This window comes from Anabas testudineus, chromosome 1 (genome assembly GCF_900324465.2).
Source record: "Anabas testudineus chromosome 1, fAnaTes1.2, whole genome shotgun sequence".
Lineage (NCBI taxonomy): Eukaryota > Metazoa > Chordata > Actinopteri > Anabantiformes > Anabantidae > Anabas > Anabas testudineus.
In genome coordinates, this window is record NC_046610.1 from 7,992,699 (window position 1) to 8,012,691 (window position 19,993).

At 39.8% G+C, this 19,993-nt stretch overlaps 1 protein-coding gene and 1 long non-coding RNA gene across 2 annotated transcripts; one reads left to right on the plus strand and one right to left on the minus strand.

Moving 5' to 3' along the window:
• Positions 1–1,615: 1,615 nt before the first annotated feature.
• tmem192 (transmembrane protein 192) lies at positions 1,616–9,626 on the plus strand. Its single transcript, XM_026360948.1, has 6 exons — positions 1,616–1,737; positions 2,429–2,578; positions 3,114–3,375; positions 3,581–3,703; positions 8,686–8,791; positions 9,395–9,626. Exons 1-6 carry the CDS (start codon positions 1,726–1,728, stop codon positions 9,507–9,509), a joined length of 768 nt encoding a protein of 255 aa, XP_026216733.1. The 5' UTR covers positions 1,616–1,725; the 3' UTR covers positions 9,510–9,626.
• Positions 9,627–18,164: 8,538 nt separating this feature from the next.
• LOC113162108 lies at positions 18,165–19,389 on the minus strand. Its single transcript, XR_003298788.1, has 2 exons — positions 19,271–19,389; positions 18,165–19,186 (listed from the first exon to the last, which is right to left on the minus strand). It is a non-coding gene; the product is annotated as an uncharacterized LOC113162108 (long non-coding RNA).
• Positions 19,390–19,993: the final 604 nt, after the last annotated feature.

Consider the following 19,993-nt stretch of genomic DNA (forward strand, 5'->3'; position numbering starts at 1 on the left):
TTATTACGACTTCGCAGAAAACTGCTCTGCCATAGATCAACCTATAAACAGCGATGGTTGATATCATGATGTCAGAATACTCAGTTGCAAATATTTAAATGAAAGCACAGACACATTATCTGCAAAATGTACAGAAGAGTTTCAAACCTATCGTTCCTGTACTAATACTTATTAGGATACTTTTTCTAATATATTACAGAAGTGGCAAGTAACTAAGCACAATTATAAGTATACTATATAGTATATATTGTATGTACGTATATTCTGGGGGCTTGTGCTTTACTATAGCACTGAAGTAATTCTCCATTTTTACTTAGCAGGTTCAGCTTCTAGTTATTTTTCAGATACTGAAAAAAATTTGTTAATGGATTATTATGTGCCTTCTTCATATACAGGAAAATAAATATATTAGAGACACATGTATACATGTCAGCATCAACCTGTGTGAAGATCTGAGCAGAAAACGAGCCTATTAACTCAAAATGTTCACAGAAAAGATTTCGACAACATCGGGTAACCGAGCACCTAAAGACTCTTATCACATCAGGTGATAATGTCTTTTGGTAATATTTATTTAAATGAGCGCAAACTAACCTAAGCCTATCCTGGGGGCCTAAGATTTCTGCAGCCCCGGGGCAGCCAACAGCTTCGCCCATTAAACCCAGCCTGGCCAAGGTTGGATTTAACTCCCGAAGGGCCCCAGGGAAGAAATCTCTTGTTCGTCCCTTAATAGTTCCCAGTATACACAGCAGATTAGTTGATAAATTGACTGACAAAAAGTTAATGGCAACAACTGATATTTGTTGTTTAAATAATTTTAGGCACAAACGCAAAACACTCACTACTTAATTCCTAAATGTGAATATTTCATGTTGCCAATGTTTTCAATGAAAGTAAAGTCAACTTTTTTAAAGTTTCTGCAAACAAGACAAAAAAAATTATGTACCTTTTAATTGCTTTAATCATCACGTCATCATGCTGTCACTGGTTTTCATGTGTGTTCAAAAGTGAGGTTCGGTTTATTGACACCGCCTGTATTCAGGCTTTATTGATTTTAAGCAACATTCATACATGTGTACCACCCATCGGACACTCTCAGAACCATACTACATGTCATACAGTAGCAGTCACACACGCTCTCTAACTGGGAAATCCCCTCTCTCACTACTGAAGAGAAGACACAGATTGACCTCTCTTTCACCTGCACAGCACACTTTTTCTGCAGTACACAGTAGGATTTACAGGGCAGATCTGAGTGAATATTCCAGATTACACATCTTTATAAGGAAGGCATATTTCCCAAGGAGACCTTTTTGTTTTTCTACGATATCATACACAGATGTGAAGCTATTTAATACAACACAGCATCTACACAATACATTTGCATCAAAGACTGCTGTCATAGTATTCACAAAGATGATATGATCCTAAGACTATTGCACAGGGTTGCATGATACTTTAAATTATTTGAATTTTTCAGCTCCTTGTAGTTCTAATATTGGTTAAAAGAAAAATTGCAAGAAGAAGAGATCTTCAACAATAGTTCCAGATCTTCCGGAACTATTGTGCTAGGAATCAAAGTTCATCAGGAAACGGGACTATAAAGCAGGGGAACCGGAAGTTTACTAACTTTTACTTGCCGCCCCTTTCAAAGATAGCATGTAAGCTAATGTTCGTTGTTGTCTGCTCACTTGCTCTTTAGAAACGTCGAGATATCACAACAAAATGGACTCAAAGGTATCCGTGCTTTATGTTGTATGTTCATATGTAGATAAATAAATGTTAAACGTGTTGTCATGTCCATTGTTAGCTCGTAACGTCTGTGGCAGTGAGCCTGGGAGCTAGCTTAGACCTGTCAGCTAAACACAACACAATATAACGCTAATTTAAAAAAATATGTCCTATTGCAACAGTGGTCTTTTAAAAATGATAAACATTGGTCCTAAAAGTCTCTGACTGGAAAACTGCAGTCGATTATCTCGTGGTTTGTCATCTGTTTCCTGTTTTCTGTATCACTCTTGAACTGGTTGTTGTGGTTCAGATTAAACAGATTCTTGTTTCCTCAGTTTATCTTTCTCTTTCAGATACAGTATGTTTGAATTATACAGTCTAATCTTTTGGCAGAAAACTGCAGTGATGAGTCATTGTACTTTACTTGAGTATTTCCTTACTTTTACTTCACTACTTTTATGAATAGGCTATTGTACTTTTTACTTTCTTTACAGAACTAATAAATTATGATGTGTTATTGTGGATCGACCACTTGTCAGTATCGGTTAAAAGTGGCTTTAATTTAACAGCTGTAAAAACTGAACATCTTAGACATCACAAAAGTAAATGTTATAGCTGTTTAACTATAGGACAAGTCATTGATGTGCTGGAACAAGTAGTAGTACCAATCAGTAGATTAACGTAATATGTTCATCAGGCAGGCACCTGGGCAGATTTGACACGAAGTACTGAGGAAGACTTAGTGGATGGACCGCTGATCTCTGCGGACGCCCTTCACACTGCCATCAAGAGAGAGTTTCAGACTCTACCAACACACTGTTATGCTGGCCTACTGTCTCTGCTGCATGTAAGATATGCACACACACAAACACACACTTTTACAAACAATGTGGTGATGAGATTATTCCTTATCTAATCAAACTTTGTCCACATTTGTGCAAGATTAGGGAAAAAAGTATAAACTCTAGTATCTAAATAAACTGATACTAAGTGTCACAGTGAATTTTTGTTTCATAGTGCTGTTTTATTGTGATATTTTTGCCACAATAATTTAGAGGTGAAACTAGAAATCAAGTCTATTGACAAAAAATAATGTTCATCTATTTTGATTCTCAATTAATTCTAATTTGTTCTATAGCCAGAAATACGAGATCATTTACATGTTGTAGTTTCTCTAATTTTAGGTTTTGCTGCTTTACATTGATTTATATTATTTCTTTGAATATATTTTGAATTTATTTGGAAAAAGAAACCCCTTCATTTCAAATTGCTTATTGAAAGTAACTTATTTTCTGTGTAATAATAGCGGTTCTATGTGCTGGATTATTCTTATTTTCAACTGGATGCATTGCTCACTTCCCCTACTCTGTCCTTCTTTTCAGGTTCTCTATGTGGTGTTGTCAGTGTGTGTAGCAGTGCTGTGTATGTTGAAATTTGGCCAGGAGGAAGTATGTTCGAGTGTGTTGGGTAATGCATCAGGGGAAAGTGCCATTGTCTACGGGAAGGTGTGTTTATGGCTGGTGCTGCTGTTGTTTACTTGGTGCATGCAGCACCATCACAACCGAGCCAGAAGGCGAGGATACCTGCAGTTCTACAGACAGATGCAGGGATTAAAAGAGCTGCCACTCACCATACACTCTGCAGGTACTACTCACATGCGTTGTTAGTGAACAAATGATACAAAATACAATGGCTGATTTACAAGTTATGTTTATATTAATAATTTATGGGACATAAATGGGAATGGAGTTTTAGGGTGCCAAAAGAGAGAGTAGTGGTAAAGGCCAGTTTTCTCCACCAGGTGGCAGTAAAGCTAAAGAACAAATGTGTCGTTGTTGTTTGTTTCCAGGGAATGTTTTGCTGTTGGTTGTTCTGGTTGCTGGATTATCACAGACTGTGCGCACCTACCTGTTACTCAGCATCCTTGGGCTGGAGCTCTTAGTGGGTGTTACATGCTTGCTCTACTATACAGGTAATTGCATTACTTCAATGCAAACTTTTATGTAGTTGTATTATTTCCTATTCTATTATTTTAAGTATCAGCTTGCACATTCATACTGTCCTCTTCAAAAGAGAAAACGAAATGTGTACGGCCAATCACAAAGGCCCATGTCCAATCTCATCAAACAACACCCCCATCAGTTTTCACTTTTCTAGCCTAACGCCCCTTCCCCCGTAGAAGTCAACTAAAAAGGTACACACTGAAAACAGCATAGAAATATACATATTTTTACATAGATCAACCTGAATTATCAAAAGTATCAAGTATTATTATTATTGTTGTTGTTATTTAAAACTGTAATGCTGCAACAGTTTAGATTTTCAGTGAAAGCAAAACAAGCAGCAGCAGTAGCAGCTTATTTTACACATGACCAATAAACAAGACCTACTGTACGTCTTAACAAATTGATTACATAATAAATCACTTCTTTTCTAAAGCTGTTTTTTAACATGCAATGTGCCCACATTGGCATTTGCCCAAAGTATTAATAAATGTAGTAGCTGAATGCTACGTCTTTTCTCTGAGAATTTGTTGAATCTAATTAAGATGGCACTATTCCAGATTCAGATTTCATGTGGATGTTAGTAGCAATGTCAATAGTGATATATGGGGCGACACACCCTGCATATTACATTACACACAAACTACCCCCACTCTCTATCTTAGCACATTCGCATCACAATAACTGCCCTGCCCTTTTCAGACTCGACAGCATGACAATCATCCATTCAGCCTTCTGTCCTCCCTCCCTCTATCCCTCTCTGTTTCTGTGTAGAAGTGCTGATTTTTTTGTTTCCATTCTGATAAAACCATGCAAACTTTGTCAGTACTCATACGTCTATTGTCTTTTTCTCTTTACCCTTGATTTCTTTTATTATTTATTATTTTAGGCACATCATATTTGTCAATACTACTTTTATGTTTTATGACAGATTAATGCAGAAAACCACAAACATTCAAAAGGTTCACATACATTTTTTTTGCCATTGTATGATTAAGCCATGGCAGCAATGCAGTATTGAATTAGAATTAATTAACAAACGATAACACAGTGAGCTAGTCAGAATTAAGCTTATGACTGAAGTGTTGTTTGCAGCATTGGAGAGCCAGCATGCTGCAGACAAGTCATGTGACACAGGACCTACTGAGAAGTTGTTCAGACTGTGTTTGCCATGATGGCAGCTGCTCGTATCTGTAATTAGTAACTGGTTTGTTGTTACACTTTTCAGCTATTTTGTTTAACCCCTTTTTTTAGCTTTTTATAAGCAATTAACATTTAATAAATGACATGTAACATAAAATGCAGTAGCTTTAAGCAGATACACTGCAGACTTTATGTGTTGATTAAATGTACTGCATTTGTCAGCAGCCTTAATTTTACTGTATAACAACTGTTTTATTGTCTTCTAATATACCTCTAGTTGTTGACAGAGACAATAAACACAATCATCTCCTTACAACTTCATTATATAGTTTAATAAACCTTTAATTAAGTGTATATTTACCTATCTGTATACCTTATCAATGCTAAATTAGAGTGTCAATGTAATTAACTTGTGGGCTATTGAAATTTAGGAAACCTCCTAAATTTGCAGCGTTCTTTGATTGTTCCAAAGTTAAAGGAGTAATGCATGTGCCTCACAGAAAACTGTGAACTTTAAAGAAACAAAGGCCTTGCTGCTCTGCTGATACATTATTCTGTGATATGGCAACTACACATTAAATAAAGTCATAAAAGACTTTTCCATTAAATGAATATTGTATTAGCAGCATGGACCTTCAGCTAATTCAAGACTAGATTTGCTTTGTTTCCAAAATGCATTGGAGAGGATTTTACTAATACTAATAGAAATAAAGCTTTAAGGAAAAAAATTCATGTTATATCAAAAGTTTTTTTTCTCACAACAGATGGGTATCACTGACAGATGGTACAACACGCTGGCATACTGCTGGCGTTTCTCTCACTGTGCAAAGGAAAAGCTCTGTAAAGATGCTGTATCAGAGGATATTGATATTGAAGAAGCTGTATTGAAAGGAAATTCATATTAAAGGTGTGTTTGGCAGCTGAAGGGCACAGATTGGAGATCGAGATACCAGAGAAGCAAGGAGAGAAGATAAGATGCATTAGGATTTAACTTAGCCAAAGGGTAGAACTTAGCCCACTCCACCCAAACACAGGGAAACACACACACACACACACACACACAAACAGAGATGCTCACACGCATTGTCCCTGTGTTTACAGTGAGGGTGATCCACTGTGTGAGGGGGGATCTCTGTTCGCCCGTCGCATTCCTGCTCAGATCAGGGCAGTGAGGCACGACACAAACCGAGCGACGCCTTGCAGTGCAAACCCTTTTAAAGCACGAAACACAAGCGCACACACACACACACACACACAGTCACACACACTCTGACTAATGCAGAGTCAAGGTGACATCAGCAAGATCATGAAAAGAATAAGTCTCTTGTTAGAGCAGACAGACAGGCACAGGGCCAGATCTAATGCCTGCGGCTATGAAGTCCATACAGGAAGGCCTCGTTTAGCTTCTCTTTGAAGTGCGTGCCGATTGTAAGTGCGTGTGTGTGTGTCCGTGTGTGTGTCTTTGAGGTTTGCTGTATGTTTCTGCCTCTCTCATTTTAACATGAATGCACTCTGCTCTATAGACCTCTATGCACATCAAAGCTATGCCTTGGCCTTCAAAGGCTCAACTTAGAATACATCTCTCTCCACTGCCTGACCAGGAGTCAGTGTAAGCACTGCAGGGCACAGGGGTAACACACAGACACACACTGATACAGATACCTACAGGGTACTGCTATCACACACAAACCCCATGTACTGTATGACATGGAGTGTGTGCGAACACATGGTCGTTGTCATTCACCCTTGTTTGATGACTGTAGGTCTGTGCTGAGGTGGGGAATTTGTACACAATAACTATCACAGCATTAACTTTGAATTAAGATATTCATGACATTATCAAATAATTGAATTCTTCTCCACAAACAAAGCTTATACTTTAAACTTTTGTAAAATTAGAATTCTAGACCAGCCAGTTGTAAACCACAATATCTCATATGATAAATCTGTATTAACATAATTACAGACAGATGATGCATGATACACCAAGTTATAGTAAATTTGTAATATTTTTTTTTTTTATTTGTGCCTGTTATTATCATTTTTAACGAGGGCCTGAAGGTGTAGTGAGTGTGGGGAAAGCTTTGTAGAAACACCTGGCGGTAGAGGAGCATTTCAATTTTAAAAGCCGGAAAACAATGTCTGTACAAACATCTCATCACTGATACTGTCTCTTTTTTTTTTATTTGTTTGTTCTGTGACAAAGTGATGACTAAACTTTCACTTGGATTCTAGTTGTCTGCCTTCTGTAAACAAAAAGAAATGGTTTAGTGTTTCGTCTTTCCTTAATCTTTGTGACTAGTTTTCTCATTTGTCCTCTACACATGCTCAGTAGGAGGAGAATTATATAAACTAGACCTGACTGCACAAACCACTTTGAACTGAAAGTGGTCTTTGCTCCCTTTTAAAACTGAATCTGTCAATGGGATTGTTGCGATCCATTTCCTTCTACTTCTTTGATTTCAGTTCTAGCGGTACATGGCACCATGTGTGGTAACATTAGCTGTAAGCACCTCTGCAGCTGCACTGTTATCACCTGGAAATGTGCACTTCTGGAAGGAGCATTGAAGCTTCTCAGATCTGAGTAGACCAGGTCTGAGCATTGTCTGTCCAGGAGTGTGAGAGTTTCTAACAGGGATGTGTGAAATGTGTCACTTCTCTCACACTGCTCCCATCATCCATTCATCTATCCACGCTAGCGTATCTGTTTTTTGGGCCCCTGCTGTAATACACTGAACGTCTGCTAATTTAATGAATCAGTTTCACCCTTTTCTAAAGGAGCAATACTTCATTCCATATGCACTTTTTTATTATTATTTGTCTTAGTTAATAAGTCATCTTTGTAAAACCATGACTAAAAACAGAGAGTAAACACAACCTAATTAGCAAACACACAGTACTCAACATTACATGACACAGCAGTGCTATATTACAAATTACTGAGGCATGTACACACTGAATGGTTTTAATTAAAAAGAGACTCAACAGAGACCGGTCGTATTAAAGGAAATGGAAAAAGGCACAAAAAATAAATATCAGTAGCATTTTAAAGGCTTTTCATGGATGAACATTTGAGAAACTGTTATATTTTAGCATTTGTTGATGTTTCTTTGAATAATTTGACAACAATTTGCTTTTCTCCATTGTTTGTTGCAACAACTTCTCACAGGCTCCTTTTACCTTCTACTGTTCTTTTACTCCACCGGGTTATTTCTCTGCCTCTCAGGAATTCCTTTCTCTCACACATTCTTGCTTACCGTCATTTTATTTACACACACACACAGGTTCAGAGCCTCATAATGCAGGAATGTGCAGAATTTCTTTGGGTTCTTTGTGAGTGTGGAAGTTGAGATGCTACACTGAAGCAATGTAAAGACAATTTCCTCTGACTAATGACTATCAGTCTTATCAATACTCCTCCCCCTGCCCTTCCTTACACATACACACACTGTCACCGTGACCTTATCTCAATTAAACAGCACCAACATCTCCCATATTTTAGCTATGGTTCCTCTTGCCACTGCATCTGTATCCTCTATAGCCTCACCTTGCTGTTAACCCCACCCCTTGTGTAAAGGTATATGTTTAGGGTGTGAGAATTAGAGGTCTGAGTGCAGGATATGGCAGCCCATAAGGACTAAGTGCAGGATATAACAGCCCATGTGTGTTTAGGAGACAGAGAGGGATGGAAAACAGTAAAAGAAACAAATGTGCGTTGTCTCTCACCTGAGTGATTAACATTTGTAAGAAAGCTCTCACTGCGTCTTTATGAGCAGCTGCTTGAAGTGTTTTTTATTTGTGTTTCTAGTCCAGGTGAGACGATTCAACAGCAGGCGAGCGGCACCAGATGTGAGCCAAGAAGAGCATTCACACAGCTACAGTGTCACGAGTCTACCAACTGAAACGGGCTTCAGGTACACATGTTTCACCTGCATACACTGATCTGTAGCTGAAAGTGTTTAATTTTTATATTTACATTGCTTCTCTGTAAAAATTAAGTAAACCGTGACATAGATTAACTAATTTGTCCTCTCATTTTGGTGGGTCAAGTAAAAAATGAAAAATCACAGCAGATCATTAATTTCTGTCTATAAATTCAGGATCTGAATGTTGTACAGACATCATATTAGCAAACAGTAACTAGTATGTCATTGCTGACAGCAATATGTTGTCCAATTGTGAAAAAATGGCCGCAGCAGGGCAATAATGGAATTTCTCCAAACTCTGGCTAGTTTTAGAAATATGAGTCAAGATTTTACTTTGCTATGATAGTAGATACTGCTTCCAGGTTTTTTTTTTATTCCGCCTGCTTATTTATGTATATAGGCAGGCCATTTTATGTTAGTTTCTGTTTTGTGCTCTTATGAAAGGCTATAAAAATGTCAGGGAAATCTGCATTATCTAGGAACAATCTACCTCGCAAAATCAGTTCCTTTCATTCTCCACCCCAGTTACAGTTCAGTGCTCCAGATTCAATGTGTGGAAAGAGCTAACATGCTGTTTTTCATGTGCCGCAGAGAGGGCTCCAGTCTGGAGGAGGTGGTAGAGAAGCAGGCTGACCTGATAGAGTACTTGAAACAGCACAACACCTTACTGAGCAAGAGGCTGCTCAATCTCACTGCTCAGCACTGACCACAGTCCGGCCTCCTCCTTCTTTGTGTGAGCCAGCCGACACTCTCTCCACTGAAGACGCCATTCAGGAGAAAGAGCCCAATCATTTTAACACCCTGAGAGAGGATCTGTGAGTTTAAAAGAAGAGACTAAAGCTACAAGAACCACGGGATAAAAGACTCAAGTAGATAAATGCACCTGTACGCACAGACTGAGACAGGCCGGCTTCTGTGTAAAGGCTTCTCACCTGAGATGGAGAGATAACACAAGAGGAGGTGAGCTGAAAGTGGAGGACAGTTAAGGAGGCAAAGTGGGAGGAGGAGGAGGAGGAGGAGGAGGAGAGGAGTCATGGGTCACAGATCAGAGGTGAGGGGTTTTTATCACTCTTTTACGACCCCCAGTGATCCGTGTACGCTGCCGCTTGTGTTACTTTGAGACACACAGAAGAGGCAAAAATAGTTTTAGAGGTAATTTGCACTGAAAGAGCAGCTGGGAGAGGTTCTAATTTATCAGGGTCAAATCAGATAGAGAAGTGTGAAAATGTTTAAGTGCTGTTTTATCTGTCTGAATGTGTGTAAACGCGTAATATGGTGAGTTCTTTTCTTTGTTTGTTCAATGAGTTTGTATATTTGTGATTGGATTCCAATAAATCTTTAATATTCCCATGTTTTGTTCCATTCGTTTAAAGCTTTTGACCCTTGAGTGAAATCCCAGCAAGTGGCTACTGTTTTGTACTAAGCGTTTATCTTGTATAAGGAGAAGCCCAAACAATAGGAGTGTCAACATTAAGTGGTGTGAATGCCTTTTCCCACCTCTCTTTTTCTGGGGCAAATTTAAAGAGTCACGGGAATCTTCGTTAACGAAATATGAATGACGTCATTTGAGCCCTCATTGCCTGCTCCCCATTGTGATTCCTTTATTCTCCTGTGTCCGTAACTCCACAGGGAACACAACATTTACGACTTCTTTCCCATGTGGCTTCAGCTGGAACGTATTCAGAGTACTGCAGGTATCAGGATCCCTGCTTGATCTTGTGATCTTGGACTTACGCATGTTAAGATTTTTACTCTGGTCATACTGAAAGTGACACTAAGCCTGGTTAAAAATCTGTTGTCATAGAACTGTTTGTCACACACACTCACAAAGTAGAAACAAAATAGGTCATTTATAGATTTTTTATTAAAAAGTTTAAAATGTAATCGAATAAACATTTGAAGTGCATACATGCATTATAAACCCTTTGTAGGAATAATATGTGGATGCCGTTCATCGTAGCTGCACTCACTATGATGTTTCCAGCTCTTTGGTCCGTAGCTTTTAAACCAAGTCTTTAAAATATATGATGTTTCCGCTCCATCCTCTTTGTCCACGACAGTAAACGTAGTACTGGATTGTTAAGATGAGGTGTGAAGTTGCTTGCAGCTGGAGAAACCCAGAACTGTGTCCACCAAACTGCCATACGGGTAACATTTCCCGTTTTATACTATTTTATACCCTTATTTTTGTTTGTTTGTTATGAATTCAAGGACAAGTCCAAAAGCCGAAGCTCTTCTGCAGGTCATGTATGAACAGCTACATATACATGATAGTCTTTGGATGGCATTTCATGGAGTCCCTTTTTTTTTTTCTCCACTTCACAGTCTGTGTCTTGGCACTAGGATCCATCCATGGCGTTTGTACCACACACTGCAGTTGCTTCATAGTCCAGTTTCTCTCCCTGGGTCGCCCACGTTCTTGTTCGCCAACCTGTAATTGGAAAAAAAATACAGCCGTTAGTGTTTGAACTTCAGATGTTTAAAGCAACTGGGAATGTACAGGAGTCAGTATTAAACCTGAAACTTCCCCTCCCTCCACACACACTCATCATAGCACTAAAGCCTTCCTCTTCATCGTTAGTGAGATTTATGTCTGAAACTTTTTCCCTCTGCTCTCCTGTTCTGCGTGATTACACACCTCTGCCACTAATCACACACACCTACTTAAGTGCCACCTGCCAGCTTTGTGACCTGGTTTTGTTCCATGTATCCAGCAGCTCGGCTCATATCCTCTGTTTTACACAGAAACACATGTATGATTGCACCGTCTTACCTTAGGGGAAGGGTACTCTGGAGTGCAGAGGCAGACAGCGTCTGTGTGGACAGTGGTGTCTGTGATACTTTCTCCTTAGGTTCAGGAAGTCTGCAAAAAAACAAGAAGAAAAGGTTTTAATATGAGGTGAGACACTAGATAAGGAGCCTTAAGTTGGGCTAAAAGGAAAATTAACTGTTTATCAAATGTAGTTTAAGATGTATGGGTCCTTTTAAGCCAGATTTATGTCTGCTGGTGCAGTCCTGGATATCACCTGACAGGTCTAATCACCACCAAATGGAGGCAAATAAACTCAGTGTGTCTTTAAGTACCACGAATGCATCAAACATCCTCTAAAATTCACAGTTTTCCAAGTAAGGTTAATTTCGAAACTAACAAAGCCCCTTGTTATGGTCCAACCTTTCCTCAGCTGACTGTAGAAAAGCCCACTTTCATGCATTTTGTGGTTTGAACCTCTTTGCCAACAGCAGGTCGACCCCCTCCTCCTAATAAACTGGGACGCAGAGCTAACACATGATTATTTTTAAACGTCCCTAATAAATCCACTTTGACTCCTGCGGTTCACAGACTGCAAGCCAAGCCCAGGAAGAGATAAACTGCCAGATGACTTTATGACTCCCCCTCCTCGGCGACCCCCGGGTCCCTCTGAAAGAAGCTGCTCCCCACGCCTGAAGGCACGTTTCTTTACACTTGGCACCGCTTCTCCATGTCATGTTAATAAAGCTCGGGGATTTGCATGGCGTTTTAACACCGTGGCTAACAAAGGCGCACCGGAGGGCCTTCCAGCCGAGGACAAAGGGGGCTCGCTAGGATCGCTGCGCCATCCCCGGCGGCGCTCGGCTCACCTCTCGTCCCCTCTTCCTCCCTCTTCCTCCCTCATCATCCTCTCTTCTCCATCGTCACATGAACCTAATCACGTCCCCAAACCCCCTTTTTTCCTACAGCTGGCTCCCTGGCGCACGGCCGAGGAGCAGATTTGGTGCTGGATCAAGTGCACCTGCTCCAACAGGCGGTAAGTTAAGACCCAAACATTTGGAGAGAGCTTTTTAAAATCTTAAAATGTGGAAAATGATCCTAAAGTCCGAGTGATAATCGTACTTTTCTGCAGAAAATCTCCCACCAAACGCATTTTCGCAAGGTAATTAACGCTGTTTTAGACCATCTTATTATACCGCATAAATATTTATAAACGAAATACGATCTTTCTTTGTAATTGTGCTCAACTACACTTAATTTGCACCTTTTTTAGTTTAGTTTTCATCTTTTCGTAGTTAGTTTTTTTTTTATGCTAACAGTAAAGTTGACACAAACCATCATAATTACAATTTGTAAAACAAGACGGGATCGTACCATGTGGCATTACCAAGAGTATTATGACTTTTTAACAATACCACATACTAAATATATACTAAATATATAGTAAATAAATTAGTTTTAAGTATATTTGAACTACTGCTTTAAGCTAGTTCCAAAGAGAGTTTAGCTAACGGACGGTGAAGCTAACTGGTTAACTTTTATATCATTTAGTATTTTACCGTCACCTCTGTCTAAATGTACCCATTAATAAAACTGACTTTACTTTTATAAAAGTTTAAAGTAAATTGCACCTATTTATTTCATCTTGGTGTGTTTTTATCAGTGAACATTAAGCTAATTAATTTAGCTTAAATTGAAAGTGGGCCTGCTGTTGCCATGGTTACTTGCGCCGCTGTTTACACTGTGGACCTGGACCTCTCAGGATCGGGTCTAACAAAGCTGGACCGGGAGGGAAATGTGGACGACGAGGTTTTTGGGATGCTTACCTGGTCTGGAAGAGGAGACTGGGGCTGCAACGGCCGCGAGCAGCAGGAGCAGGTAGAGCAGGTTGAAGATCTTCATGGCTGGGCTGCAGCTAAGTTTCCAAAGGTCTGGACAGTCCCAGAGGCTCTGATCCGGACCGGACTGGTGATGCTCGGTGTGGTTCAGCTGTATGTCTCTTCTCCTCTCTTTCAGTCCAACCAGAAGGCCCAGCACGGGGAGGATCCAGTACCCGGGAGTGCCTCTTTTCTCAGTATGTGCCCGAGGATTGCAAGCGTCCAGAGTGTCTGTGTGTCCAGTGAGAGTGTGATTGTCTCTGTGTCTGAGAGCAAAGTGACAAAGGTGCTTCTCCCCCCATCTGCTTTATACAGCCTTTTACAGAGGGAGGGGGGAGTACAAAGGGGGTGTCGCTCCCACAGAAGCCCCCACCTCAACCCCTGACACACACTTCAGCGCTGCACATATTGACCCCACATGTAGAGGGCAATTCAAATGACAGGAAGCCCCCTCCCCAGCCTGCAACTGCCCCTTGAACACACAGTCCTCTGCAGGCTGCATTTTCCTAATGCATATGTGCATGATGTGAGGGATGTGTTTAAGGAGAGCGGAAGAAGCAGGAAGAGTTGATTTATCGCATATAACATTAGAGCAAAGATTTAAGAAGCTGTAGTTGAAAGCAGCAGGTCCTACGAGAACCAGATCCCTCATCCTGAGTGATCCCCTACCCCCGTCCCGAGGACGACGCACACATCTGGGCTTTTGGGTGATGTTGGTGGAGGGGGTGTTTGCCCCGAGCATTTCAGGGCAGGGAACCTGATTGAATGAAATCCAGAGATGCACTGGACTAACGATAGCTTGACCGTCTGTCTGGGCCTCCGTCTGTTGTCTCTGTGTGTCTGTCGAGAGTCTGTGCTGTTTGGTGGCTAAATTTTCTTTTTGTGTTAGAGTTGCATTTTTATTGCTACTAGTCCTTAGTGGTAAGTTAGTTAAGAATACTGCTTTGAAGCAGCATTAAATCCCTGACCAGATTTGGTCTTTTCTGTGTCATACATAAGTTTTCTTACTGTTTGCTTCGAAATTTCTTCATCTAAATCAGACTTTTCGCAACATTTTCGCTTTTGTTGCACAGCTGCTTGCATTTAGGAAATTTAGCTTTTTCTTTCTCTCTTTTCTTAAGGTGTTTGACCCAAAAACTTTGCTATTCTGTCTGGTCTGTTACATAACGTTTCAAACTAAACCGATCCATGATGTCTAATGCAGGTTGTCACTGGTGGCATACCAGGGGATTTTCTTACAGCAGGTAACTTGGCATCAGCTTTGGAGTTGCCGGAAGCTTTGCAAAGTGTGGAGACTCATTAGCGTGTCTGCTTACGGTCGTCTCTGTGGACTGAGACTTTCCATTCAGCACCCAGCTAATGAATTAACACATTAAGATGAAATGTCAGCTATTACATGTGAATGAGGATTAGAGAAGCAGCAGGACACTAATGGACCACAGGGCTCAAAATAGTCACAGAGACTTTGAACAAGCATCTGTACTGTCAGGTCTCCATAGCCCTAAAAAGTAGAGGGAGCCACAAAGGGACCACAGTTTTAGTTTGTGGATTTTATTTATTGGTATGTGTGTGTATGTACAACTGCCATTGTGCCTTTAGAAATGTTGTCTTTATTGCTTTATGATGTTTGCAAAAATGTTGCTTGGAATGACCGAGATTCCTCAGAGACAGAGATACATACAAACACACACACTCACGTACATGCATCTTCATCCTGCTGCAAACACTCCGCTGAGGTATGTCGTTTGTGTCTGTGGCGAGCTTCTCTTTGCATATCAGCTGCCATTGTCTTTTAAAAAACTTTAATTTTCCCTATTTGAATATGCTAATTAGGCCCCAATTGTCATTCAGAGCCACCTGGTATCCACTGGCCACTAAACCGCAGCCAAATCTCAGTTTCTTTCAGTCTGTCTGTGTTTCTTTCTGTTTGTCCTTCAAAACAGAAACAAGTGAATCTCACCAAATTCTTCCCACCAGGTTTTCTGTGTGACTGATTGGGACGTGTTGTAATATTTGCTCTTCCTGGGGATTATACGACTTTACAGGGATTACCCAGCCTGCTCAAACACTCCCCTATGAGAGGGGAGTGCACACACACACACAGGGTAACCTCTCATTAAACTACTTCAGTACCTGGCAGAGCTGCACTCCTCAGCTGAACCCTGCTCCACTGTTAAAGGTGAATATTAGGTGTGTGTTTGTATGTACTCACCTAATGGTTCACCCTGTAAAATCATTTTTATAATCATCTCAAATGCCTGTAACACGTTTGACGTTTTTAGGTTTCCTGTTCTATGCCAACAGCCAAAATGATGTAAAACCCAGAAAAGCAGAAGAAGCTAAGATGTTGCTTAAAAAATAACTTCATTATGTGTGATACATTTATTTATGTTTTGAACATTTTACATTTTGTTTAGCAAAAGAAATTTGAATATGTGGGATATGTTTCACTATTTTAACATTTTTGTTGTGTTTAATTGATATAATCGTCAGTAGGTTCACAGGTAATGACAATGTTATAGTTATTTGCTGACATGGGTAGATGTCATACCTGGATTAACATCACAGGTTTCACACGATACCCCAGTAGTGCTGGTATTGATTAGATCATAATGAGCGTCATTCCCCTCAAGATCTTTTTGCATTATACTGATCAGCCACCTGGTGGTGTCAATGTTGTGGTGGACAGGGGTCAGCATGGTATCTCTGACCGGCCTGCATTAAATGTTTCCCATGCACAATATTAACACCACCAGGTAGTATGAATGTAATGGTTGAGTAACTGCACACAGGATTACTGGACAGTGAAAAAAATCAGTAGGAATTTGATGTTTTTTCTTCATGTCAGCCCATCAGTGGAATAGTTTACATTACATCCATACATTTTAACTTGTGTGTAATCTGTGCAACTCATAGCTGTTGTTTTTGCCACTGTGACAGTAGTCAGGTTCTTCCTAGTAGTGACTATGGGGTTAGCGTCTTCTCCTCGCCTGAAGTTCAAGAACAATCATAAAAAGTTTGTTTTCCAATGAGTTGGACATCGCTTGCTCACTTATTATGTTGCACACAGTTGTACATGCACGTAGATACTGTGCATATCAGAGTATTTAGAAATCTTGAAATACATGGACATACATTTCAGTTTGCTCAATCCTTTAAAAAACTATCAGTCACTTTTATAGAAATATGAAGTTGTACAGTAGACTGTGGAAATACCATATGTGAATGATATGATGTGAAATTATACTCTTATTCTCCATATCATTTTCATACACATCAGGATGTTTCCTATGTGATGTATTCAAACATCTGCATTTGTTTTTCTTTCATTTGTGACAAACATTCAGTGTATTCAAAATTTCAATTACTTCTTTTATTGAAGTTTTATAGCTGTAGGTAACTGTATCCAATCACTGCTGTGGATACAGTTCATAGCCTGAGTAGAAGGGATGTCATGTGCCGTGCTGTCTGATTTTTTAGGGGTGTAGTCTGTGTGTGTACGAGTGTTGATTGTGCTCTAATGGTTAGTTCGTTGTCCATCGTTAGAGTGATTGTGGGTCTGTTGTCATGCCAAAAGTCGCCAGCGTTAATGAGGCCGCAGCCAGTCACAGCTTAATTACTCTTAAGACCCCTTATCTCCAATTGCCCAATAGAGACAGCAGTGGATGCATATACACATGAACAGCAGTGGACACCCAATACACACGTAGATGGTCTCAAACACAACACAAATGAGACCGGTTGTTTAGTTTTGTTTTGTTTCTTCTTCTTCTGCAGTTTAGTGAAAGAAAAGCTCTCATGACAGTTGAATAACTTTCCCTTTTTTTTCTCGAGCTCCTCCTCCCCTCCATGTCGGCAACTAGACGGCTGACTGTGGAGGAGTGACGGAGGGCTGTGAGGTCAAGGGGCAAACTCAACAGGGAGCAGCCTCTAACACCCCAGGATGTCACCCTAGCAGGGCTTCGGGGGGCAAAAGTCACTGGATTTGTTAAATCCTAACCCAGACACAGCGGCTTCTCCACGTCCACGCTGTGGTCTGATTACTGCACTGAGGTACCGATCTGTCTGGTTTCATGGTTTAACACTGTAGTAGATACAAAAGCAAAACAAGTCCTGTCTTATTTAACTGGGGCTCCATTAATTGTCATTCTCATTGGAATTAAAATGATGTTTTTGTGATACATGATGAAAACTGCAGATGGGGCTAAAGGACAGGCACTTGAATTACACCGTAGAACATCTAGAGTCTTTGGCTTTGTCAGAGTGTGGGAGCCAGGTGAATAAAAAGAAAAAGTCAACATATTGTTAATTAGTATATTGATATTTAAAGAGGCTTGTTTTTGTTTGCTTTTTAGGTTTTTATTTTATTTTATATGAAGACTGTACACAGTTGCACTGTTCAGAACACAATCGAGGACTAACATGGTCTGTCATGTCCTTCAGAGGATGTAGTATTTGAATGCATCCTACATGGAGATGTGATGTGAACAGTAAAACTGAGTGGAAACAGTCCAGTGTGTCCAAGAGCTTTTGAGCCCAAGTTTTCCAAAGCGAGTAAACATGAGATGAGCTAAGTTTTAATAACATTTGATCAGTAAGTGCAGTGAGTGTGTAACTCTGGATTATTGTACAGATTCCCACAGATCTTTAAATGTTTCTTAACAAAACCTGGATTTTAAGAAAACTTCATTGACATTGAAGCTCATTATTAATGTAATGAAAAATGCACTGATACTGTACCTTTTCCTGAAACTTTAATTTGAATTCTTCTCATTACAGTACATATCATTTTGTTTTCATACAGTATATTGTTTAGAGAGTTTAACAGGCAAACCATTTGAAAAATATATCTTACCAATCATGAAACATATAATAATCACAGCTGTTGTTTATACAACAATCTGTAAATATTCATTAAATCAATTACTTTTCAAACCTTTAAGCACAAACGTCTACAAAATTGTCTGTCTGTCTGTCAAAAGTCACATGGATTATTTCACTTTTACATAATTTCACATTGAAATTATTGCTTTATTAGTGTTTCTATTATTTTGTCCTCGGTTTATAGAGCTGATGCTAGAGTAAATAACAGAAACACCTCTCTGTTTGGTATGTCGGCGAAGTTATCTGGAAGTTGAGTCAACTCTCTATTTGTTTTTTTGATTCAGGTAACACACAACAAAGGCCAAAAGGAAAAGACATCAGAAGATTCATGTGCACGTTAAAGATGTAGTAAAGGTAATAACAGTGACAAAACCTTTTTTCCTTTGCCTCTGCATAACTGTGAACTCTGTGTTTCTCTTAACTCTTGTCTTCTCACTCCTCGGGAGCATCATTTGCAGAAGTCTTTTATCCATTTGACAGGTTAACCCTACCAAAACTGACTGTCAGTCAGTCAGTTTTTAAACAGTTTTTGAACAAGTGATTTCACATTTTACTAAAATCATGTTTCCTGTGAGTCTAGTAAGACTCGAGTGCAGGAAAGAAGGAGAGTTTCATATAAACAACATGCACTCAGTGTCTAGAGTCTGCTGATGTGATGGACGGTGATGGTGTGACAGACTGTCTAATTCAAAACAAACACAATAGGCAGCCGGGTGTTCATTTCCATAATTGGTGCAAACTTCACAGTACAGTGGGATCCCAGCAGATAAAAGATCCTGACTTTCATTTATGGCTTGTGTCCAGCTTGCTTGGTGATCACTCTCTGCTTCCTGTGAAACGATCTCGATTCCTCTGCTTCATAGACGCCTCGTCCTGAAAGACAAGTCACGTGCAGCATGCGATGTTACTGAAGCTGAACTTTGTCTGCTTTGTGTCTGATCACAGGAGGTTTGGTACCTGGCAGGGCTTCGTTTGGTTGGATGCAGACTGAAGCCAGGCTGAAGAGGGAGAAGATGACGAAGGCAACGATGATGAAGGTCAGCTCAAAGCTAGAGAACGGCAGTTCCATCTACACAACTACACAATACACATTTAAAGCATGTGAAGAGAGAACATAACACCTGATAAACAATCATCTTCTTAAAGTAGGACACCACACATGTTTTATGTGGATAAAATAAAGTCTTGTTTGTGATTTATAATGTTAACTTCACTCTACATATTTATTTTTCACAAGTACTTAAGGTTTTAGGTGCAGTACCTAGTCACGTCCACCAGAGGGCCTTATAACCTTGTGATTTGTGACCTAATGTTTGTTGTTTATAACGACTGGTTGTTTACTCTACTCAGAGTATGTTGGTAGTATTTTAGTTGGTAGTATTGTGTTTAATCATCACAGAGAATACTGTGTGTGACTGAGTGGCTGAGTAAAACAGGAGGCTCATGAACATGATATGATATGAATAAAACAGTCAGTGTTGAAATTGAAGAAGAAAGTTTCAGATCTCAGAGAAGTTTTCTCCTATGAATTAATATTTCATTTTCAGCCGAACATTATCATGAAACCTCCCCTGAACTCAATGAGTAATAACAGCCAAACCCAGATGGCCTATGATTCATATGTTCTTAATCTCTATAGATCTGCTCATTCACACAAGCTCCACCCTATGAGCCCTACTG

Coding starts and splice junctions, on each gene's coding strand:
- tmem192 (XM_026360948.1), top strand. Junction 3,376..3,580: donor ACTCACCATACACTCTGCAG/GTACTACTCACA, acceptor GTTTGTTTCCAG/GGAATGTTTTGCTGTTGGTT. Junction 8,792..9,394: donor CCAACTGAAACGGGCTTCAG/GTACACATGTTT, acceptor CATGTGCCGCAG/AGAGGGCTCCAGTCTGGAGG.